The following is a 26,136-nucleotide window of genomic DNA, read 5'->3' as shown; positions in this document are numbered from 1 at the left end:
GGGCTTACAAGAATGCAGTATCATAAGAAATCTGCTGTGCTCAAACTACCTGGGAATGGTGCTTATTCTGGACTTTAAAATATAATTTATAGGAGATATAATATTACACAGTTTATATAATAACCTTATGTCACTGGAAATTCTTACCTGAAATAATATCTGGTAACCTAGTTAAATTTACCTCATTTTCAACAACATTCAAAAACACAGGATAACCTAACAAAAGAATTTTTTTAACTTATAGTTTAACTGAAAAGCTGAATAAAGGTGCAAAAATTATACTGCTGAACTATCAGATTAACCACTAGCTTTTACTCAAAACAACACCACTACCACATAAAATTAGGACTGAATGTTTATCATAGCCATATATGATAGGTACACAGGTACATATTTTTAAAACACTGAAGAATGAAACATTTAAAAACTACTAGTCACCAGTTAATCTCAGAGTTATGAAATCAATCTCCCCATGTGATTCTTATGAATGTACAGTCAGAGTAGAGAATCATTACACTGAGGAGTAATGAAATAAATTTATAGTGTAGTGCTTCTCAACCTTCGCAGCATTGACATTTGGCCAGGTAATTTGTTGTGGGGGACTGTTCTGTGCATTGTAGAATGTTTAGCAGCATCTCTGGCCTCTTACCCACTAGATGCCAGTAGCATCCTCCTTAGTTGTGACAATCAAATATCTCCAGATACTGCCAAATGTTCCCTGGGAAACAAAGTTGCCTTGGTTGAGAACCACTGATTTAGTATTTAAAAACTACCATCTTTTTTTTTTAGTAAAATAGAATAAAAAGATAGAATAAACTAGAAAAATAGAGTGCATCACCTATAGTTAGGATAAATATTATGTCACGACATTTTGTTTTGATTAGCTGTGTGTGAACTGGGTTGCTATGTAAAATATATTTATTACCGTGAATCAGTCAAAAAGGCTAAAGTTGCTGCAATAGGTCAATTTTTGTCCCATTGCTTACAACACAGAGCAAAAACACAAAGAAAATGGCAATCATAAGGAACGTATAAGACTTTGAAACTGTAGTGTAAAATTTTACGTAGTTTTAAAGTTCCAAGAGGAGAAAAAGAAATTACTAGTAGTTTTAAAGTTCCAAAAGGAGAAAAAGAAACAAATGGAGATGTAATTAAATAAATACTAGAAGAAAATTTTCGAGTTAAAGGCTTAAGTGCAGATTTCAAGAGCTTACTTCATTATAAGGAGGAATATTTTAGGAAGAAAAAAGAAAGTACATTCTACCGGAAATCCTAAATTTTGAGGACAAGAAAAGAATTTTACACACTGTCATACAGAAAGAACAAGTTTCTTACAAGAAAAGACTAACATCAAATTTCTCACCTATAACACTAGAAGACAAACAATTTACTAACTATTAAGAAATTAAGAAATTAAGAAATTGACACCCAGTTAAGATAGGTATAGGGCAAAATGAAGATATTTTTGGACTTGCAAAGATCCAGAAGTATATCACCCAAATGTATTTGATGAAAATAATGGAAGATAAACTCTAACCAAATGACTATAATATCAAAATAGAGATTTCACCAGGTGTGGTGGGTTGCACCTATAATCCCAACTACTTGGGAGCCTTAGGCAGTAGGATGGCTTGAGCCCAGGAAGTAGAGACCAGACTGGGCAACACAGTGAGACCCTGTCTTTAAAAATAAAAAATTAGTCTGGCATGGTAGTATATGCCTATAGTCCTAGCTACTTGGGAGGCTGTGAGAGGATCCCTTGAGCCCAGGAGTTCAAGGCTGCAGTGAGCTATGACTGTGCCACTGCACTCAAGCCCGGGTGACAGAACAAAACCCTGTTTCTAAGGGGGGAAAAAAAGACATTTTATGACAACAAGATGAGAAAATAAATGTGGTGTGCAAAGCATCTTAAAAGTTTGACTGTAAACAGAAGATGCTAATGTGGGTGGGCTTTGCAACATAACTTAAATAAAGATTCATGAAGAGATATAATGTAAGTCTGAGAAGGCCTAACAATAGCTTGTAACTCAATGTTACAAACTGTTATCAGTAACTGTATTAGTCCGTTCCTTCTCACACTGCTATAAAGATATTACCCTGGAATAGGTAATCTGTAAACAAAGGAGGTTTAATTGACTCACAGTTCCACATGGCTGGGAGGCCTCAGGAAATTTACATTCATGGCAGAAGGGGAAGCAGGCACCTTCTTCACAAGGCGGCATGAGAGAGTGTGAGTTTATGAAGGAGGAACTGTCAAATACTTATAAAAACCATTGGATCTCGTGAGAACTCACTATCATGAGAACAGCATGGGAGAAACTGCCCTCATGAGCCAATCACCACCTTCTCTAAACACATAGGGATTACGGGTCCCTCCCTTAACACATGGAGATTACAATTCGAGATGAGATTTGGGTGGGGACACAGAGCCAAACCATATCAGTAACACTGGTTAACTGGAGAAAAGGGGTGGGAATTAAGAGGTATAAAGCTTACACTGTCCTACACAACCTGGTCCATGGCTATCTTCTCTCCTACCGATGTCCTTCCTTCTGTTCCTACAGCACATCAGAATTGTTTCCACCTCAGACCCTTCGTACATGTTCTTCTGTCAACCTTTCCACAGCTAACTCTTTCAGATCTCAGCTTGAGTATCATACCTTTTTTTTTTTTTTTTTTTTTTTTGAGATGGAGTCTCTCTGTCGCCCAGGCTGGAGTGCAGTGGCATGATCTCGGCTCACTGCAAGCTCCGCCTCCCAGGTTCATGCCATTCTCCTGCTTCAGATTCCTGAGTAGCTGGGACTACAGGCACCCGCCAGCCCACCTGGCTAATTTTTTGTGTTTTTTTAGTAGAGACGGGGTTTCACCATGTTAGCCACGATGGTCTCGATCTCCCGACCTTGTGATCTGCCCACCTCGGCCTCCCAAAGTGCTGGGATTACAGGCGTCAGCCACAGCGCCTGGCCCAGAGTATCATATCTTTTGAAAATCCATCCTTAAATGCCCTATCCAAGGCTGCTGCTTCTACAGTGGAACTATGTTTTCTTTTTAGAATGTCACTACTTGAAAAAACTTTTGTCTGCCTCGCCTCTTAGAATACAAGTATGAGAGCAAAGAACTACCATGTTTACCATTATATCCCTAGCACCTTAAACAACAATGAATAATCTGTAGGCATTTAACAAAAAAGTCTTAAATGAATACTTAAAGAGAATAAGAGAAAGTAATAAAGTTTGTATTTGTCTGAATTATTTATTTATTTATGGAAGACACATAGTACTTGCAATTTTTTAAAGGAAATTTACTATAAGAGAAAAATAAAACAAGATTGGGGGAAAAGATTTTTGTGGAAAAAGACTAAAGGAAATGCAATATTCCTATTTTGCTCACACTTGATGTTTTTCTGCTTTTTTCTTGATCTGGTGCCTCATTAGCATATAACATTACTAATGATTTTTTTTGGGGGGGGGTCTTCCTCTATTTTTATATAGAGCATTTCCTTGGCTTACCTGCATACATCACTTCCAAAGGCAGGATTAAATTCCTTGGAACACCATGTTCTAACATGGTGAGAACACATAGTTCTCACTAGTAACACCTTGGTGCTACTATTCTTTGGCTTAGGAAAGTAAAAAGGTCACTGCCAAATTTTGGAGCAGAAGCTGATGGAGATCAAGAAATGCATGCATTTAGCAGTCAGAGCAGGTATGCATTCTGCCTCTACTGCTAAATGGAAAATACACACACACCAGAATCTATACCAGATCCTATTCACAGAGACCTCACTTCATTCTTTTTTCCCCTAGATGTTTCCTCCATTCCCATGTCTTCAACTACTACCTATATGCCAATGATTCTTTTCATGGAAGTTGTAAGCAGCACCATACTTTTATAAATCTCTAAAAAAGAAAAAAACACTTCCAATTAAACTATGATACACTGCCTTAACAACAGTCCCGTGTAACACATGAAATGGTCACATCAGCCTCTCATTCCTTTGAAATTTCTTTACTCCCATGAATATGGAAATTTCTTCTGGTGCCATCAATTTCAATGCTTTGCATATGACAGCAATCCTTTGGCACTTAACGCAGCTTCATTTAGTTGTGACTATTTCCCTTTTTAACTCTCATAAAGCAATTGTTGCAATAAAATATGAAGTTGTTTATTCCTCCAATCAACACATGAATTATTAATATTGCACAAAATTCAATTGATACAACAATAAGGACATCCAAAACTGCTGCTTTTCCAAAAAGGATTTTGGGAGGCCATTAATTATAAGCCACAATCTGTTTTCAGGGACGTCAAGTGTGACAAAATGTGCATCTTAGAATTGGTTAACTAAGACACATATCCGAGACCTACACTACTCTTTTAAGTTTTATAGACAGATGCTCACTCATTAACTCCACCTGGCTATCCTCAAGGTATATGAAATCGACCACACTCAGGCTGGAACTCATTATCTTCTTCCTTGGGTTTGATACTACACCTAACCTTTCTTTCTCATATAACACCAACATCCAATGGTTTCCAAAGGCAGATACTACAGAAAGAATTGATTCTTCCCTCTACTTCTTACTGCAATATTGCATAAGTCTTATAGGTCTATCTATTCTATCCTAGGAGTCTCTCTCCAATTTATGTCAAGTCCTTTCCCTCCCCTCAAACTCTAGTAGTTGAAGACAGTATCTTACAGTAAGACAAAATTTATAGTAGAAATTACCAGTTAATGTTGTAAATAACATATTACTACTAGTTAATTTTGTAAATAACATGATATCAATCGTCTGCCTAAAATAAATTCCAGTGGCTCATAATGGTAAGGTACAAACTACCTGGTATGATATAAAAGGCCCTTCATAATCTAACACCTACGCTACCACTTTCTAAGCTAAACCTCCTGCTTCTACTACTCCAAAATCCTTACACTGAATTCTGTCATGTCATTCTCAGTACTCCATTTTATATGCTTTAATTGGCTTTTTAGCTATATAACTTTGTATTACTTTTAGTGGTTACTCTAGAGAGTATAACTTATATTCTTAAATTATCAGTCTACCTTGATTACCATGAAATAAATTATATTTCACAATGTAACAACTTTGTAATAGTGTACCTCATTTACTCTTACCTTTTGTAAAGTTTTTGTCATGCGTTTTACTTTTCTGTGTGATAAACTCCACAATATACTGATTTTGTTTTTGTAAAATAAGTTTTTAAAATACTTGTCTTTCCATTTTTTCCACACATTTTCTAGTGCTTTTCTTTCCTTCTTGCAGATTCAGGTTGCCATGTAGAATCATTTTCCTTCAGCTTAAAAACCCTGTTAGTATTTCTTGTAGTGCATGGTGGGAGATTCTCTGTTTTATTTGTATGAAATTGCCTTCACTTTGTACTCATTCTTTAAAGGGCATTTTTACTGGTTATAGAAGTCTAAATCAAATTTTGTTTGTTTTTTTGTTTTGTTTCGTTTGAGAGTCTAATTCTGTCACCCAGGCTGGAGTACAGTGGCGTGATCTCGGCTAACTGCAACCTCCGCCTCCTGGGTTCAAGCAATTCTCCAGCCTCACCCTCCTGAGTAGCTGGGATTACAGGTATGCGCCACCACACCCAGATAATTTTCGTATTTTTAGTAGACACAGGGTTTCGCCATGTTGGCCAGGCTGGTCTCGAACTCCTGACCTCAGGTGATCCACCTGCCTCGGTCTCCCAAAGTGCTGGGATTACAGGCGTTAGCCACCGCACCCGGCTGAAAAATTTAAATACTTAAAAGATGTCATTCCATTTTTTTTGGACTTCTATGTTTCCAATGGGAAGTCAGCTGTCATTATTTTTATTGTTCCTCTGAATTCAATGTATTTTCTCCTCTGGCTGCTTTTAATATTTCGTGAAAGCTGTAAATAGCGCCACACTTTTATGAATCTCTAAAAAAGAAAAAACACTTCCAATTAAAGTATAATACACTGCCTTAACAACACTCCTATCCAACACATTACTGGTTTTCGGTAATTCAATTATGATGTAGTTAGCTGTGGTTCTGTTTATTTTTTTTCCACTTGGTTCTGTTCACTGTCTTTGGTATGTGGCTTTATATCTTTTCAAAAACCTTGAAACATTCTCAGACATTTTCTTTTTTCAATCTTAATTATGTTATTAGTTTTTTTTGTTGTTGTTGAAGACAAGAGTCTCACTCTGTTGCCCAGGCTAGAGTGTATGGCACAATCTTGGCACCCTGGAACCTCTAATTCCTGGGTTCAAGAGATTCTCCTGCCTCAGCCACCTAAGTAGCCAGGATTACAGGCATGCACCAAAACACAAAAACATTGGGTAATTTTTGTATTTTTGGTAGAGATGGGGTTTAACCATTTTGGCCAGGCTGGTCTTAAACTCCTGACTTCAAGTGATCTGCCCACCTTGGCCTCCCAAAGTGCTAGGATTACAGGTGTGAGCCACCGTGCCCAGCCCTCAGACTTTTTTTTTTTTTCTTTCAGATGGTTTGTTCTGCCCCATTCTCTCTCCTGAGATTCCAGTCACAGGCATGTTAGACCATTTAATGTTGCCCCACAGGTCTCTGATACTCTTTTCTCATTCTACTTCTGTGCTTCTGTTTGCATATCATTTTTACTGACCTGACTCCAATAAGTCCAACCAATTAATTCTTCAGACATAGTACTTTTTGTTCTAGAATTTTCATTTAGTTTTTTAGTTTCCATTTCTCTGCTGAAATTTGCTACCTTCTTACCAATTTTGACCATCTTTTCTTCTAAATTCTTTAACATAAGTTTTTTAAGTTTTTGTCTGTTAATTCAAACATCTGGGTTATTGGTGAGTTTATTTACACTATTGTTTCTCTTCATTACGGATCCCATTTTCCTCTCCTCAAGTCTCTCAAAATTTTTATTTTTGCCAAACATTGTATATAAAAGGATACTAAAAAAGAAAATATTTTCTCCCAGAGAAAGTGCTTCGTTTCCTGCCAAGAAGGCAGAGTGAAGAATATATCTCTTCAATCTAACTAGGAGTTTATCTGAGTTGAACCTTTTAGTTCCAGTTCAAATGTCTTTGGTTTCAAATGTCTTGAAGATGGAATCAGGTCTCTTTCTCTAGCAAGGTTTTAAGATCCTTCTTTCTCTAGCTCAGTCCCAATTTTCTTAATCACTTTTTACTCAACAAAAGTCCTGCTGAGATTCAGTGTGGAGGTTGGACTAGCTCTGTTTGAGGATCCCATATTCTAATCTCTGTCATGTCCGCCCACAAGTGGCTATAAAAGTTCAGCTGGTTTCTCCTTGTACCATAAAAGCTCCCTTATTTGTAGAAGACTTGTTCCTTTACCCACCTATGACTCAGTTAATGCTCCCAGGGATGCAAATGGCCACCAGGCACTTCTTTTCTAGGAAGATGTAGTGTTTCTCTTGAGCTTTGTTCATTTAAACTTCTCTGTGACACAGGTCTTCAATGAGTTTAAAGACTACAAGTTTTTAAAATTATGTTTTTTCCCCTCATTGCTACGCAGATAGCAATGGTCTCTTGAAAATCTGTATCCATCATTTTTCTCTTGCCAAAAGGTTACACTCCATGTCTTCTTATCTATCATTTTCAAACTCCTACCATCTTCAAACTCAAACGTCATCTTTTCTGAAAAACTTGCTAACCTCTCTCTAGGCAGTCAGTGGCTTCATTTTGTCATTATTCACTCACCTGTGTTCCCCACTAGTCAGTAAGTTCCTAGATGACAAATATAATGGCATGCACTGTAGCTCTAGACAGAAGGAAGACAGAAATCAAGAGGGCAAAACATAAATGTGTATATGAAAGTAAAAAGAGATACCTGTTGATTTTTAAATATATGTTACGTATCTAAGACCACATTATACCTAATCTGTATATTGATAAATTATTGCTTCAGCACCTAAAAATATCCTCTGAAAGTAAAATGAGAATTATCATTATTTTGAGATGGAGTTTCACTCTTGTTGGCCAGGCTGGAGTGCAATGGCACAATCTCGGCTCACTGCAACCTCCGCCTCCTGGGTTCATGCAATTCTCCTGCCTCAGTGGGATTACAGGTGCCCGCCCCCATGCCTGGCTAATTTTTTGTATTTTTAGTAGAGACAGGGTTTCACCTTGTTGGCCAGGCAGGTCTTGAACTCCTGACCTCAAGATCTGCCTGCCTTGGCCTCCCAAAGTGCTGGGATTACAGGCATGAACCACTGCGCCCAGCCAATTGAGATTAATAAGAATTATATGTTTGAATAAAACATACTTATGGAAAAGTCTTTTCTGATTCCAAATGAACCCTGTCTCAAAAAGCAAAAAAAAAAAAAAAAAAAAAAGAAATGTGCTTCCTTAAAAACACCAAGTAATACTGGCCAATAATAGGGAGGAGGCCCCATTATACTATAATGTTTTACAAGAAAATCATTCAGCTCTCTAACTTTAGCACATCCTACAAACACCAGAATTAAACTGCAGTGTTGTAATATGCTCCCTGTTATATTTTTACATGACCCTATGGTATGCCATTTATTATAATGGCAGCTATTTATATTCCTAATGTAAAGGTATGGTTGCTTGAATATATCAGAAAGTTTTCTTAAAATATTTAAGGAATAAAAGGTCCATTCTTAAATTAAGATGAAAAGATCTTTTAATACACGCACAATCACACACCGTAGGAATTTACAAAGAACATGATGTTCTGAAACTCTAGTAACAGGGTAGGAAAATGATCACAGCCCTTTAAATACTACTTTTGATATATGAGAAATTTCTAAGGCAGAAGTACTGGGAGATGTTAAAAGAATTTGACCAGGAGGGTAAATCAATTTGGAAAGCTTAATACTGATTATCTAGGGTAAAGGGAATAGAAGTGATGACAGAAAATGATAGCACTAAAGCTATTAATTTACTCCATGTTCTTGGTAGAATAATTTAAAAGATAGAGACTTATTTCTATTTTTCTTTATAGTTTAAAAAAATGCTTTAAAATGGAAGTGAACAGAAGGTAAGGGCAACTTAGGGTGACATACTGTGAAACACATAAATCATTTTAAATGGCTGAATTAATCCATAAAACAAATATACACCTAGAAAAACCAGAGCTGGAATTTCTAGTAAACTATTTTTAAACATTGTAAAATATGTTTTTTAGGCTGGGCACAGTGGCTCACGCCTATAATCCCAGCACTTTGCGAGGCCAAGGAGGGCAGATTTCTTGAGGTCAGGAGTTCGAGACCAGCCTGGCCAACACGGCAAACCCTGTCTCTACTAAAAAAAACACAAAAATTCGCCAGGTGTGGTGACACACACCTGCAATCCCAGCTACTTGGGAGGCAAAGGCACAAGAACTGTTTGAACCTGGGAGGTGGAGGCTGCACTGAGCTGAGTTCACGCCACTGCACTCTAGCCTGGGCGACAGAGTAAGACTCTGTCTCAAAATAATAATAATAATAAAAAATTATGTTTTTTAAAGGGGTAACAAATTTTCCAATGCCTAAATAAAATTTTGTTGTAAGTTGTTCCCATACCTACAATTATGCCACCCACAGGTATCATTATATCAGATGACATGAAGAGTAAATGCTAAGCAGGGATGTTCACCTCACAGCAGAAATTAGTCCAAGAACCCTACATGTACAGGTATAAATTAGGATGGTTGAACTGTAATTTTATCTTACACAGAAAATATTTAAATGGAAGCTAAATGACAGCTGGTGAAATGTGAGTATGTGATTCAATCACTCAAAACCTATCAGCACTAAGGCAATACAAATATAAAAGGCTTTTGAAAGTGTTTGTAGATATATATAATATGTCCACCTAGAACAACTTAAAATTAAGACTTTAACTTTCTGCTGTTTTCCTAACCAATCAACTATAATTAGGTGAAAAAACTGAGTTATGAAAAGCAATTAGTAGTTTTGCAACTACTGATCTTCTAAGTATTTATTCTTGTTTTTTGAGATAAAAGAAATATACTAAAGAAAGTAAAGTTCATTTGTTGACTACAGAAATTCCTTGATATGCATACCTGGTCTCATTTACTTAAGGTAGAAGACTGAGGTCAGCAGGAAAGGGAAAATCAACAGCAAAAGGGCAAAGATCAGATGGATTCCATATCTAGGATTGTTATTTCATAGTTCCCATGGAGATGAATAAAGAAAAGCATGAGAAGTATGAGTGATGCAAAGCCATGGCCATCCAGATTAGACTGGTCACTACTAAGACAAAAATAAATTCCTTTAAGTTTTATAAGGCGACTAGATTACTTCAAAGTACTCTACTGGATAGCCACTCAAATATCTCCTAATGGTTTCCTAATTTGAACTCGTAAGAACTGGGGTCAGAGTATTTCTAGAGAGGAGCCATATTTTAAAAATGCCTTCTGTCTGCCCTAACCTTTGATATATAGTAAAAGAATTATAATCTATTATTTTTAATTAAAACATATATAATATTTGTATCATTCTACATCAAATAAAATAGCTGTTGGACTTGAGCTCATTTTCATTAACTGAATAAATGAGGAAAAAATGTGCATTGTCTTAGGAGTTTCTATTAACTCTCTCCTTTATGTGGAACAAAAATATCAATTCCTAATGGGCAAAAGTAATCAGTAATTAAGCTAAGGATTTACAAAATAAGTGAACGAGTGAGAGAATTTGGTACCAGTATTAAAATATAAGAAATTTATATTTTATACATGAAATGAAGACAGAAGTCATTTGAAAAAAAATTCAATAATTTAATATTAAAACTGAAGGAAAAAAACCACAGAAAATATACAGAATGTACTTTGATAAATTGCAATGAGGGAACACAAAATTAAACATGAATTTACAACACAAATTGGAGAAGCAGAAGGATAAACAACAACAACAAAACCCACAAGTCCCTTTTCAGATCTAATAATTATTTTGAACATGACTCTAAAGAGGTAATAGCTTTAATAGTCTCTTAATCATCCCATCACTAGAAATTATTAAAAAAAGATTAAAGGAGATATGTGAAACTGAAGCCTAAAGAGATCTTTTTTACCTTTATAAGTAAATAGTTTTTAGAGAAATTTAAACACTTATCAGCTGAACATAGTGGCTCACATCTGTAATCTCAGCACTCTGGGAGGCCAAGGCAGGTGTATCGCTTGGGCTCAGGAGTTCGAGGCCAGCTGGGCAACACAGCAAAACCCTGTCTCTACTAAAAATACAAAAATTAGCCGGGTGTGGTGGTATGCACCTGTAGTCCCAGCTACTGAGGAGGCTGAGGTGGGAGGATCACTTAAGCCTGGGAGGCAGAGGTTGCAGTGAACCAAGATGATGCCACTGCAGTCCAGCCTGTGTGACAGAGTGAGACCCTGTCTCAGGAAAATAAAAAAAAAAAAAAAAAGATATCAATTAAAATGTAATAATATTACATAAAAGTATATAAAACACTAACTACATTACAAGTAGAAACAATATGTATTTGCTTCAAACTAATATAGAAAGGGAAGAAATGGGCGAGGGTATTACATGAAAGAACTTCAGCAATGAATTGATAAATTGTTGAAACTGAGTGATAAGTACAGTAACTTCTTATGCATGTTTGAAGTTTTCCATAAATTAACAAATAGATTTTAAATTATCTATTTAATCATATCTTGATGGTATGGTTTATTTCCACTATTACCAAATCAATTATGTTTTATATGTTTCAATAAAATTTTAATCTTCTTCATATATGAAGATGACACTGGTAATCCAGCACTGGTAAAATAAATACTCTTAGTTTTTACAGAGGAGTAACTAGTCCATGGAAGTGTCCAGTCTCTCATACAGTTCCTTTTGAGAACAATTCTAAATATTTAAGAAATTGGTGGCTAGAATAAAGGCTGAATGTTTACGTGGAAGTTAACTAGCCTTTATCAGGACCAAGCCCAAAGCAATACAGTTCCTTTTGAGAACAATTCTAAATATTTAACAAACTGGTGGCTAGAATAAAGGCTGAATGTTTACTTGGAAGTTAACTAGCCTTTATCAGGACCAAGCCCAAAGCAATATATTTGTATTCACGGAGTAACTTTTTTTTTTTTAAACCAACAATTAAGACAGAAAAGGTAAAGAATGTTTGTATACAAAGCTACTTTCTTACCTTGACCAAGATGTGAAGGTTTCTGAGAAAGTATGTGGCCACTGCCATCTAAAACATACTGGGTGCTAAAATTATCAGCAGCCGTTCTTGTTGTAATTAAAACCTGGGGGAAAAAAACATCTAATAAAACTAACACTTTAGATATTGCGATGGGTTCATTATCAAAGATTTGAAATGATTATTGCATAATATATTTACTCAATAGCGTATTTTACCTAATAAACATTTGTGACCAGTTCTTTTGTAATATTCCTTAGAGTTACACGAATAAGCAACAGGCCAGCTTGTATTTTTTTATGTTGCAAATTACTGTTTTGAGTATTTCACTTTATTAAAACACTCGTACACAAACAAGTATACCTGAAATGCCATTTGTATTGTATGCATTATATGACTTATGTCTGTAAAAGCAAGTACTTCAACTGTATTAAGGGAACTTGCTTTTTAACAGACTATTTCCATAAATTTGTTGGTAAATGAATAGTTCTTTGGTAAAGTGATCATTCCCTCCCCCTTCTTTATTATGTGTAAAACTGCACTTCTGTATTTCAAGATTATGGTCCAAAAAAAATTAAATTATATATATATTTACAGATATTTTTTCTTAAAACTGAGCTTTAAACTCATTAAGCCTAAATTTTTTATTAATTAAAAAAATTTAAAACGTAAGCATAAGTGAAGAAGATATTTCATTCAGCATGAAAATATTTCCTCAGATGTTAGTCATAGAAATACAAATTTTGAAGTGTCTGCCCTCTTTTGAGCTAGCTTCATCCTCAGCTTTCTATTTACCTACCCCATGAGGTAGGTATGAAAGTACAATAGTAAAATATGCCATTGTCAGAAAAAAACAAAAAAAAAAAAGTGGGGAGTGGGGATGCTGGCAAGGAAAGCATTGGGAAGAAGTTAGCCTCCTCACATGTCTGGTGAGCCAAAGATGACCCAAAATTGGGAGTAATCTTTCTTGGCCATCTTTATACGAAGAGCTGAATATTCTAAAGTAAATCTATATAATTTAGACACCACAAGAATCCAACCCCACTGTTGGAACTCATCTGAATCCAGGTGGGTCTATATTTGAAGGTTCTGTCACCCTGCCCTAACCAAGCAGATTTACTGTAGGGCCTACAGCTCTGTGGAACATGTTGGTAGCATGCAGGGAATATCAGAGCAACAAAAAGAAACGGCTTCTCCAGCTCACAGTACCAGCAGAGGACGTTAGATTCTCTCTGAAAATGAAGTCTATGAAACTCTTACTAGGGGCGCTATGTCAAGCTATTACTGTGATACTATCCCCCAAAAAAGCAGAACCTAAAACAAAGTTGTGAGTTTCTGAGTACTCTTAAGGGATCTACTTCTTCCAAAATACATTCCATGGTTCAAAAATGGTGTAATTTAGAGGACAGAAAGTGCTAGAGATTTTCTTTTCTGTGCCTAATTATTCCATAATTATTCCTTTAAAGACAATTCTACATTTAACCAACTGATTTTCCAAAATGCTAAAGTCAACTGAATTCTACTTCTCTACTCCAAAGAACTAGCCACCTGACCTAAAGTTGGTGTCACTGAGCAAAGGCGGCCCTGGAACTCTGAGTTCCAGTACTAACCCTGCCAGTGGCTTCTAGATGGTCCTGAATAAATGATTACACAGATCATCCTTAAGGGAAGGGTGATGATAAGATGAAGATGATGCTAATACTTTATAAGGTTACATGGGATTTTGTTTCAACCACTTTAAGTATCTTATAAGATATTAATTTGCTCATCCTTTAAACATATATACTCCAGTCTAGACGAAGAAACTGAAGTGCTAAAAAGCAAAATAAGACCTTAGTGCTCATAATGTAACATTCATGTTAAAGTAAAAAAAAAAAAACCTCTACTTTCCAACAATAAAATTTTGTAAAATTACAATTTGTAGAATACTATGAAAACGTATTTAGATATGAAATGCTTTGCAATTCATGGCTAAAGACAGTAAAGCATAAAGCAAACACGTAAGTGTACTTCAAAAATTTATGAAATACAGTGTGTTCCACAGAGGAAGGAAAGGGAATTGTATTTCGAGAGATTATTTCATCATATGACCCTGTGTCCGGAGCAGGAAACTTTTTTTTGGACCGGGCACAGGTTCAGAATTCATTAGCTGTGCAGGAGCTAGCATTTGAGCCTGCAGTAACTCCACCATCAGGAGCATCTCTAACAGTACACACTATTACTGGTGATTCTTACTAGAGACATTGAGGAATGGTGGCAGAGTGAACCTAGTGGTGTCAAGAGAAGAAATAAAGAAAACCAGTATTTTAAAAGGAAAAGTTTTACAAGTCCTTAGAGGACCTTGAAGGCTATATTAGTTATCAGTTATTAAAAACTGACTCTCTGGTCCAGTTTACTGAGTTTCAAGAAATCGCAGTATCATTACAAAATTAAAATTACATAAAAGCATTTAAACTTCAGATAAACATAGTTTTCCTTCAATGTTTAGATAAAAAGTAAAGAAAAAACTTAGAATATATCCTGATAATTCAGGTAAAAATCCTCTTGACAAAAATTCATTTAAGGCAATTATGATAAAGCCTTTTGAGTTTTTGGGGGGGCTAAGTTTTACATGAAAACTGACACAAAAATGAGTTGAAAACACAGGGTCTTTACAATACAAGTGAAATACAGACTTTTGCCTGAATGGCTGAAATGTTTTCTTTTCTGTGTGTGAGTATGCCTGCCTGCCTGTGCAAGTATTGTGCACTAATTAAAGTACTCTGACTGCAGGACTTTTTCCCAGATACCCACTATGGGGAGCCTAGCAACAGGGAGATCTTGGCCCTGGCTTTTCTCCTTTCAATAGAGTTCCATCACCTGTGATGAAGCTGCACTTAGGAAGTAAAATATTCCAACTGCTTCAAAACTTCCCAGACGTATTTTGACTAAAGCTCCTCCATCACAGCTATAAAAAATATACGAGACAACCCTACACTGTGGAAAAGGAGTCAGAAGTCCTTGGTTTAGAACCATCATAATGACATTAGGGGCTTCCCCTGACCCTTTTATAGTATGTGGGCCCACAAATAAGTGAGTCCCAACTTCCATCTTCAAAACGACTCAGCTTCTCATTCTGCTCCTCTAAGCCCTGGAGGCTTAATGTGAGGTGATACAAAAAACAAACCTACAGATCCTATATTATCTCATCACAAAATTATGTACAGTTGACCCTTCCACAACACAAGTCGGAACTGTGCAGGTCCACTTAACACACAGATTTTCTGCCACCAGAGACAGCAAGACCAATCTCTTCTCTTCTACCCTTTCCTTAGCCTACTCAACATGAACACTTAATGAACAGCTTCCACTTAATGAACAGCAAACATATTTATTTTCTCTTATAATTTTCTTAATAACATTCTTTACACTAGTTTACTTTATTGTAAGAATACAGTATATAATACATGCAACATACAAAATATGTTATCTTCCGGTCAACAGTAGTTAAGTTTTAAAGGAGTCAAAAGTTACATGTGAATTTTTGACTGCATAGCGAAGTGGTGGGGTTGGGGGGTCTGCACCTCAACTGGGTGATGTTCAAGGGTCAACTGCATAATGAGCTTGATAAGGTGAGAATAATATTCAGTACACTGTAACCATTTAAATGGTGGATGAATGAATCAATAAATGTAAATGTTATGCAGAGGATGACATTTATTCTTCTGAGGGAAAAACGAGAGAAAAAAATGAACTAACACTACAGGATGAAGGCATTTGGTGAGAATTAGAAGGAATTTACCTATGAATGGCTATTACATTTTAGAAAGGATTTCCCTAAAATGTGGAATAGCATACATCAAATGCGGAGGTGAAATACTGTTTGCAGAGGGGAATAAGCAAGTCTAATGATCTTATCCAGACGCATACTACTTTTCACATACAAGTCCAAAGTAGAAATAACTTGCATTTGTATGTACACAACATTCAAGACACTGTAAGATGTATTATTGTATTTGACCCTCACTTGATAAATGAAAAAAAAAAAATTCTCAGAAAACTTAATCTAACTTTGGCCTTTGGCCAGGTCTCTTATTCAAACACTCAGGATTTAGAATTACGCTTCTGACTCCTACTTCAGAATTTGTTCTTTAAGAAAAAAAATAAAATAAAATAAACTGTTCTGTATTTCTAAAACCAGCCTCCATGTAAAATCCAGTTCAAAAATGTTGTTAGTTTCTTAAACATTTCTTTGATAACACATATAAAATATGACCTAAAAAGAAACCTAAAAAGAAAAATATTTTATGTGTTTTTTGTTATGTGATAGGAATAATATACACAATCTTTATAAAAATTTTTATGAGACGGTCAAGACAGGATTTTCACTCTTTCTATTTCAACCCAGTCACTGTGCTTAGTAATTAGTACTAGTAATTAAACACTGAAGATGACAAATTTCTCAAAATTATTGCTCTACAAACAATAAATTTCAAGAAGTTATGCTTGCTGTTAGGATTTTAAAGAAAACCATTAGGAGTAAATTTGTGTCAGTTGCTGATATACTCATCACAGATCATGAAAGCAATAATTCCATTTTAAAATACCAATAGTTTACTCTGTAGATATAAAAAGAATGCCTGCAGGGCACAGTGGCTCCTGCCTGCCAGCAATTCGGGTGGCTGAGACAGGAAGATTGCTTGAGGCCAGGATTTTGAGCCCAGCCTGAACAAGAGAGTGAGACCCTATCTCTACAAAAAATTATAAAAATTATAAAACAAAACAAAACAAAAATAATGCTTTACTTCTTTGGACTGTTTAAGGTTGGAAGTTATTTTATAATTGACAAATTAGGAAAACTGACCATTCAAGTATATAAATAAAGAACATAGAATTAGATGTATTTTAGATTTCTCCAGCCAATTTTGCTGAAAGTCTAACTTAATTTTTCTTCTTAATAACATTTTTTAAATAAACAGAAAATAATGTCAATAACTAGAGTTATAGGTGATGGCTGTTTAATAGTGTGCCCAATTACGTATCGATCCACTGAGCCTAGGATGGTTTACAACCCTATGACTTTAAAATTATATGCATCAGTTAGCTTGGTAGATAAAATAACCAAATTACTAATTTTTATTGCATTCACTGTAATTTTCATCTAAAAAGTTTCAAAATAAGCCAGTCTTGAAAATATATTTTTTCTATATATGAAACCTCAATTCTTTCTGAGTGCTAAGGAATATTCATTAAGTTTAAAAAGTGAACTCCTTTCCCCCAAAATGCACCCATTAAGTCTTATTTAAAAATATTTATTTTTAAATGTAATTGACTTCAACAAACATACATTACTTCCTGTTTTTCTCAAACACTATTCACAGTCCTCCCATATAAGTTTCAACTCACCTACTCCTAACAACTTATCTATTGAACTTAGCACTGCAGGCCTGGGTATATTTGTAAATAATTTAATATTTAATATGGAAGTATTTTTAAACTTTATAAATACATTTCTAATCATGCTAGTAAACAGGTAATATAACCTACCACGGAAAATACATTACTGAAAGGCATGAAATTAGGACTGAATTCTGGGCCTTGCCTTGAACACACTATGTATACCTGAATAGGTTACAAATTTCATATTTCACTGTGTACAATTCCTCTGAAATCAACTACCTAGTGCAGCACCCTGCATGCAGTAGACAATGAACATTACTTGAGTTATTAGAGACAGTGTTTTGAAGTTGGGTAAGAAGACTTGGCATTTGGCTTCAAAAGACCTCAGTTTCCTCATCAGTACTATGAAGAGACTGAAGCACAGAAGACCTACATTGTAGGCTGGCTAATCCATGAAGCTCATTCTGAGATGGAGATTAGTGAGCAGGCAGTTTACTGGGGGGTTCTTTGGGATGATCACCAGTGGGCATAGGGCAACGTTGTCCTGAACTGGGACGTTTATAACACCTCAACCAGTCACTGGATTCATTGGATGCAGGTTGCCCTGCATGACTTGGGTAAGGCAGCTGTCTTCAGCTGCAGTAAGGGCAAGCTCCAGATGGAGACTCAGGGGTGAGTCACCAACACTCTTGGCAGCTGGGGGCTGACTGCTCAGTCCTGAAGTGGGGGATCTAGATGGTGTACTAGGGTCCCCTACTACTATAAAAGTTCCTTCCAGCTAGCTCTGTATTTCCTTTAGTTTTCAGGTACAATCAAACCTAAATCATCATCAAAAACTCTGTGCCAAAATAACACATACCATATGATTTCATTTATATCAAGTTCAAGAACATAAAGAACTAATCTGTGTTGACAGAGGTCTGAATAGCAGTTACCTTTGAGAAGTACTGACTGGGAGTGGGTATGAGGGAACCTTCTGGGGTTCTGATAATGGTCTAAATCTTGATCAGGAGTATACATACGTAAAAATTCATTGTGTTGTTAGTGTAGGTGTGTGTGTGCATGCATACACACACACATCTATATGTGGTTTTCCCAAAGACTTCTAAGAAAGGAAACTCCATAAAATACTGTTAATATTTTCTAAGATAAATGCTTGGCATTGCAAACATTTTTAAAAAAACTTTATAGTTTTCCACTATTGTGATACTTTGACAATTCTTTTGTAATTCTGATGAGCAAAATTATTTTATAATTTACTCAAGGCCACTTGAGTGCCTCAAAATAAAACAAAGACAAAATGATAAACTTGCCTATCATGTGGGTTTAAGTAATCAAATAAGGAAACAAGATAGAAAGTGACCAATGGAGAAAGACTTACAAAACTGCCATCTAAACTCAGAACTACAGTGAAGATCTGAATAAATCATACAGCTCATGTGAAACCTATTTCTAAAAACCAAGTATAGTGCTGCCACCTAGTAGGCAAAGCTAATTATGACTAATTTCAGCTCTGAAGGGTTACATATATATCTTGCAGAAAATACAGAAATGCCAAATTATCTTTTTTGACAATAATCTACCAAATAAAGCTTAAAGCCTATCTGTCAAGTTTGAACAACAGCTAAAAAAAAAAAAAAATCAAATACTTATGCTCTAAAACAGAAAAAAAAATGACTTCTAGAGTAGTCACTGACAGCTAAACAGTACTGGCAGATTCAGAGGTTCCCTGATGCAAACCTCGTGCAATTTTAAAGACAAACTCTTTGTACAAGATCCAGGGTTATGGATTCCCATTTATAGTCTTGAGGAGAAAAACGGACAATGCCCAATTGAACCCTCTAGTCCCTCTTCCCCAAAATCTATTTGAAGGCTCTGTGAACTCCAAATAAAGCAAGTGCTGAGGAAAATAGAGAAGTACACAGTGTGCTAGATTTTGGACAGCGGTTTTAAGAGTACACATAACAATTTCCCTTTAATGATGTCTAAATATCTGGATTCTAATAAGCAAGGGCCCCTAGTCCTCTATGCTCCAACAGCAAAATCTCCCACTTAAACTTCATCTCCTTTGCAATTTCTCTGGCCTACTTAAGACATCATGTTACACAGCCAGAAAAGCCCAAAAGTAAAAAAAACTGAACCCAGAGGGTCACCAATTTAACAACGGTGCTACTTAGGATTTTTTGACTTTACAGTGGCGCGGAAGTGATATGCATTCAGTAGAAAGCAGTGGATAAGCTAGCAATGCTGAGACAGTGACCCACAGCTCCCAGTCAGCCATGTGACGATGAGGATAAACAACAGATCCTCTCCAGTGTACTATGTTGCCAGATAATTTTGCCCAACTGTAGACCAATGTAAGTGTTCTGAGCATGTTTAAAGTAGGTTAGGCTAAGCTGTAATGCTCAGCAAGTTAAGCATATTAAATGCATTTTCAATTTACGATATTTTCAACTTACAAAGGTTTAATCAGGAATGTAATCCCCTCATAAATCAAGGAGTATCTGTACTGAGCTGGAATCCTAGCCACAAAAAATGGAGAAAACCTACACTATCCTATGCTAGCACTTCAAAAACAGAAGGGCTGAGGGAAGACTACAATGAACCTAGAGAATATATCATTATTCTTGGCAAGACTGGACTACTAAACAGATGTCCAAAGACCAGAAGGGGAGACAGCAACAATATCTCATTTCTGTGCCACTTTTCCAGAACAACAGGTATGAAGTCCTATCATTTTACTGTACTGGAACATTCTTGCCTAAATAGGGTCTGCCAGCCTAAGCACAAATGAAGGATTACATGGCTACTGGGCAAATTTCAATAACTCAAGAGACCCTCACAATCACCCTGTCACCTGACACATAGTTACTGTCACACAATAAGAGCCCAACATCCACAGGGTAATAGTATAATACAAAAAAAGTAGTACAGAGTCACGTGATCAAACACAACTGAGACAACAAATGAAGAGATCAAGGTTCTAGATGGGCTTTGCTACAAACTAGTTATAAGATCTGGGGCAGAGGCAGTGTAGTATAATTGGTACTATGCAAATGAGTGTGCCAAGCACTGAACTCAGGAGTTCATAGACACTGAGCACCTAACTCACAGTCAGAAGGGTAAAGTTCTTAAATCCAATCTGCCCTTAACTAGTTAAGGTTTAGACCAAGTCAATTCACATCTCTAGAGCATAATCTCACTAACTGTACCGATTAGAGTGGTATTTCTAAAGTGTAGTCCACAGAACAAGCAAACAAACAAACAAAAATGATATGCTTTCTCAATAAAAGAATTTCATGGTCAAGTAGGTATAGGAAAAAGTGCGTATATAAATCACCAACCTTAGAGATTTACAATGTGCTTGAATATAGTAAAGGCTCTGAGAAGTGCTATAGTTAAATATCTGCCTAATTTTCTTAATACAATTTTTAAATGCAAAACACACTTTGCTGCTCCTCAAAAAATTAAACACAGAATTATGATATGACATAGCAAGTCTACTTCTGGATATATACCCGAAAGAAGTAAAAGCAGGGACTCAAACAGGTATTTGTACACCAATGTTCACAGAAACATTATTCACAATAGCCCAAAGGTGGGTGAAAGTAACCCAGGTGTCCACCGATGAAAATGAACAGATAAACAAAATGTGGTATATACACATGATGGAATATTATTCGCCTTAAAAAGGAAGGAAATTCTGATGCGTGTTACAACATGGATGAACCCTGAAGACATTATAAGAGAAATAGGCCAGACACAAAAGAACAAATATTTTATGAGTCCACTTATATGTGATACCTAGAATAGTCTAATTCATAGAGACAGAAAGTAGAACAGTGAGTACTAGGGGATGGGGGGAAAAGGCATTATTGTTTAATGGGTACAGAGTTTGAAATAATGAAAAGGTTGCGGAGATGAATAATGGTTATAGATACACAACAATGTGACTGTAGCTAATGCCACTGCCACTGAATTGTACATTTAAAAATAGTTAAAACGATAAATTTTATGTTACATATATATATATTTTTTTGAGACAGAATCTCGCTCTATCTTGCCTAGGTGGGAGTGCAGTGGCACGATCTCGGGTCACTGCAGCCTCTGTTTCCCGGGTTCAAGCAATTCTCCTGCCTCAGCCTCTCAAGTAGCTGGGACTACAGACGTGAGCCACCACACCCAGCTAATTTTGTATTTTTAGTAGAGACGGGGTTTCACCATGTTGGCCAGGCTAGTCTCGAACTCCTGACCTCAGGTGATCCACCTGCCTCAGCCTTCCGAAGTGCTGGGATTACAGGCGTAAGCCACCTCGCCCGGCTTATGTTATGTATATTTTACCATAATAAAAATAATTAAAACCATACTTCACCAAATACTGGGTTAGTTTTAACTGTAGTGTTCAGTGAATATTAAATCAGTAAAATAACCAATATAATTACCTTACCTCAGCTACACAACAAATTGACCCCAAGGCTTCTCCACGAAAACCGTAAGTTGTCAAATTTTCAAGATCTTCATGACTATTTATTTTTGAGGTGTAGTACTTCATTGCCATTACAGGTGCATCAACAGCCTTGATACCCTCCCCGTTATCTCGCACCTCAATTTTATCAAATCCATAGTTCTCCTATAAAATGTCAAAAAACACTTTTAATATGTAAAAATATTAAACTGTTATCACACTTAGAAAGAAACACAAGTGAAAGAATTTTGACATTTATTTACTTTTATGGAAGCATAGCATTATGGATATAAGAGTTTAAATTCTTCAGCTCTACTAATTTCTAGTTATGGTGCAACAGGCAACTCCCTTGTTTTCTCTGGACACAGATTCAACTGTTGAATAAGGAGGTTAGGCTGATCTTTAAGGTTTCTTTTCACTGTTTCATTATCATGGGTATTTACAATAAACAATAATTTATGTTTAAATTTGACTAAAAAAATTCTTCTGAATTACATACACCTTTGGTATGTATGGCCCCAAAACAAAACAAAACAGAACAGAACTCCATCAGCGACAAAGTAACACATGTTCTAGTCAGGAAGAACCTAGCAAGTATCATTATTCAACCTGATTTTTATTTATTTATTTTGTTTTTTGTTTCCTTATTTTGCTTTTCTATGGCAGGAATCAACCTGATATTTAATACTTTCTCCCTTACATAAAAATCTATGTTTACTACATTATAACTTTCTAAATCTTCTTCTGCAAACAGCCATCTAACAGGAAACTGCTGAGAAAACACATCTCATTTAGCAACTACAGTAAGTTTTTAATCTGAAAAAAATCAAGACTTTTTTTTAGATACTTTGTCACTCAGGCTACATACAGTACAGTGGCATGATCATAGCTCACTGTAGCCTTGAATGCCTGGGCTTGTGATTGTGATCCTCCTACCTCAGCCTCTTGAGGTGCTGGGACTATAGGTGCATGCCACAGTGCCTAACTATTTTTATTTTTAATTTTTGTACAGGTGGGGTCTCACTTTGTTGTCCAGGCTGGTATCAAACTCCTGGCTCCAAGCGATCCTCCTGCCTCAGCTTCCCAAAGTGCTGGAATTACAGGTGTGAGCCATCATATCAGATGAAAATTTTTTCAAAATCTCAATTCATAGCTTAGTTTTATATTCGTATACTAAAAATATGCATATATAACAAAAACAAAATTTAAATTCCCATAGTGATCATACTTTCTATGAACACCATATTCTAAATTTGGTAGCCAACTTCCATAATAAATAAGTCCGACTTCACTCCACAAAGTCTTATGTGTATGACCACAGATGCAAGTTACAAAGGGGGAAAAAAAATCTTTCTATAATTATACTGACTCTGGTATTTAAAATAAAATCACATCTTTTTAATAACCTAAAATGATATAATACTGTATATGTCGGCAATTTTTAGATAAATTAGATATACAAAACATTGGAGAGAGATGCCTAAGATTTTGTTCCTCACACCTCTCTCAATCTAAAATTCAGTTTGGCTGCACACAGTGGCTCATGCAAGTAATTGCAGCACTTTAGGAGGCCAAGGCAGGCAGATCATTTGAGGTCAGGAGTTTGAGACCAGCCTGGTCAACATGGTGAAACCTCGGTCACTACTAAAAATACAAAAAATTAGCTGGGCATGGTGGCACACACCTGTAATCCCAGCTACTTGGGAGGCTGAGGCAGCAGAATCGCTTGAGACCGGGAGACGGAGGTTACAGTGAGCTGAGATCGCACCACTGCACTTCAGCCTGGGCAACAGAATAAGACTGTCTCAAAATAAATAAATAAATGAATAAAGTTAAGTTTACATTCTGGGAACTGTCGGTCTTCTTCATTTTAAAGAAAAATCAGGCCAAGTATGGTGGCTCACGCCTGTACTCCCAGCAATTTAGGAGGCTGAGATGGGTGGATCACTTGAGGTCAGCAGTTCGAGACCAGCCTGGGCAACATGGTCTCGAAACCCCGTAATAAGAACACAAAGATTTGTTTAAATGTTTAAAATAGTACCATCACATTTAATTAATTATGAAAACATATATAGTCAGGATAGCTATTATAGCATAAAACCATAATGAAACAGCTCTTATTATGTAGAGCCACACATTTAAGGTGTATATCTTAAAATTCTACAAAGCAAATACTGGTAAATGTCAAGAGACTAAAATTTACAGCCAGATTAAAATATATAACTTAGTTTATACAGGACTTCTGTTGGCTTTGTAACACTGTTTTAAAAACCAGTTTTTCTTCCAGAAATGTTTAAGAAAAAGATGTTTGCCTGCCAAAGATTCTTAAGTGAAGTCTGTCAGATATAACTATCTAATCCTGTTTAATTATTATCAATTATACTCTAATCAGACTGAACTGAGTATATGAAATGCCTAAGAAAAACAAATTGTCTTTCTTTGGGTATAATTTAATATACTTGTTTTCTCGTTTATAAAGCTTATAGTGTATTCAAAACAGAACAGAGGTTTGATATAGAAGAATGGTTCTCAAAGTGTGTTCCATAACCCATCAGCATCAATTAGAAATTTACTAGAAATGCAAATTCTCAGGCCCCATCTAGACTATGAAGTTGTATGAGTAAGACCCAGTAACAGTTTTAACAAACATCCTAAGTTATTCTGATGCACCCAAACGTCATGAGAACCACTGGCACAGAGAGAAGATCAAGAATGGGTTTTAAGAGTCAGAAAGACCTGGATTCTAGTCTTAGCTCCACTACTTACTAATTATGAGACTTTGGGAAACTTCTCAGAACATTATCTGTAAAATGGGTATAGTACGGCCGGGCACGAGTGGCTCACGCCTGTAATCCCAACACTTTGGGAGGCCGAGGTGGGCGGATCACCTGAGGTCAGGAGTTCAAGACCAGACTGGCCGACATGGCGAAACCCCATCTCTACTAAAAATACAAAAATTTGCCAGGCGTGGTAACAGGTGCCTGTAATCCCAGCTATTCAGGAGGCTGGGGCAGAAGAATTGCGTGAACCAGGGAGGGAGAGTGCAGTAAGCCGAGATCGCGCCATTGCACTCCAGCCTGGGCGAAAAAGCGAGACTCCGCCTCAAAAAAATAAAAAATAAATAAATAAATAAATAATAAAATGGGTATAGTAGTAGTTAAGTCACAGTGTTTTATGAGAAGTGATTTATAGAAGGGATTTTATTTTACATATATATATATATTTGTGTCCAAATATATATACATGTTTATCTCATAGAATCTTATCTGGTAGATAAGAAAAAGTTAGGTCCCTTTCCTACAAATATATTTCTATCAGCATTGTTCCTAGTTCTATAACACTAGAAACAGCATAAATATCTGATAATTAAGAGATTTTAAAAAATGTATTCTTACATTCAGTCAGATTTATTTACCTTCCTAGTATGTACTAGGTACTAGCCAGGTACAGAGGACACAAAAATGAATAAAATAGACCATATCTCTATGTGTTAGCTATTTAGAACAGGGGAACTAGTCATGGAAACTAATTGCAATAAATCATAATGAGTGATATAGGCCATATTTACTCAAATGATTTAATATACAGCACTTAAATTTTAAAATGTGAAAAAAGTAACAAGGGAAATGGTTTGAAATTAGATTAGATGGAAAAAATAAAATGCAAAAGTAAATACCTAAAACAAGGAAATATGAATAACCAATATTTGTAGAAAATACAAACATTAGATGTCTTAGGTGTTGGAGACCTAAAGAACATGTTTTCTTTTATATTTCCTTTAGTGTTACTATAATGTTAATTTAAATTAAAATTTATTTTTAAGGATTTACTCTTAAGACAAAGGGTCCAATGTCCTAAGAATAATTTATTGGTGTAAAGAAATAAAATAAAGGTAACAGTTTAAGGAGAAAACATGTGTCCAGCCCCTTTCTTTGTCTTAAAGGTATTTGGGTTCTCAAGGACACTCACCAGTTTAACATCTATGCTTGTGGCACCAGCATCCAAGGAGTTTTCAATAAGCTCTTTTACAACACTGACCACCGAAGTGATGATCTGAGAACTTGAAAGGAGTCGAACTGTTGCCGCAGGCAATTGTTTCATTTTCGCTTTTAACAGAGCAGCTAGAAGATAAAAATGCAACTTGTAAGAATTGTTAAACA

The 26,136-nt window shown here is 35.9% G+C and overlaps 1 protein-coding gene across 14 annotated transcripts in view; it reads right to left on the bottom strand.

Annotated features, from left to right (window-relative positions):
* PMS1 (PMS1 homolog 1, mismatch repair system component) overlaps positions 1 to 26,136 on the bottom strand; it is a 94,168-nt gene that overhangs the window by 60,714 nt on the left and 7,318 nt on the right. For 9 of the 14 annotated variants that reach the window (XM_019022020.4, XM_055379219.2, XM_019022021.4 and 6 more), the window contains 3 exons: positions 25,946 to 26,097; positions 21,959 to 22,141; positions 12,136 to 12,238 (listed from right to left, as the gene is read on the bottom strand). In XM_019022020.4, coding sequence (XP_018877565.3) covers positions 12,136 to 12,238; positions 21,959 to 22,141; positions 25,946 to 26,077 — 418 coding nt within the window. In that variant the 5' untranslated portion in view covers positions 26,078 to 26,097. Of the gene's footprint in view, positions 1 to 5,137; positions 5,870 to 10,732; positions 11,360 to 12,135; positions 12,239 to 21,958; positions 22,142 to 25,945; positions 26,098 to 26,136 lie in introns of those variants that run through there. The other 5 variants (XM_019022022.3, XM_063695384.1, XM_055379229.2 and 2 more) reach the window with 3 other exon arrangements.

This window comes from Gorilla gorilla, chromosome 11, assembly GCF_029281585.2.
Source record: "Gorilla gorilla gorilla isolate KB3781 chromosome 11, NHGRI_mGorGor1-v2.1_pri, whole genome shotgun sequence".
NCBI lineage: Eukaryota > Metazoa > Chordata > Mammalia > Primates > Hominidae > Gorilla > Gorilla gorilla.
Note: the sequence above shows the minus strand (reverse complement) of the source record. Positions and strands in the feature narration are given on the sequence as shown.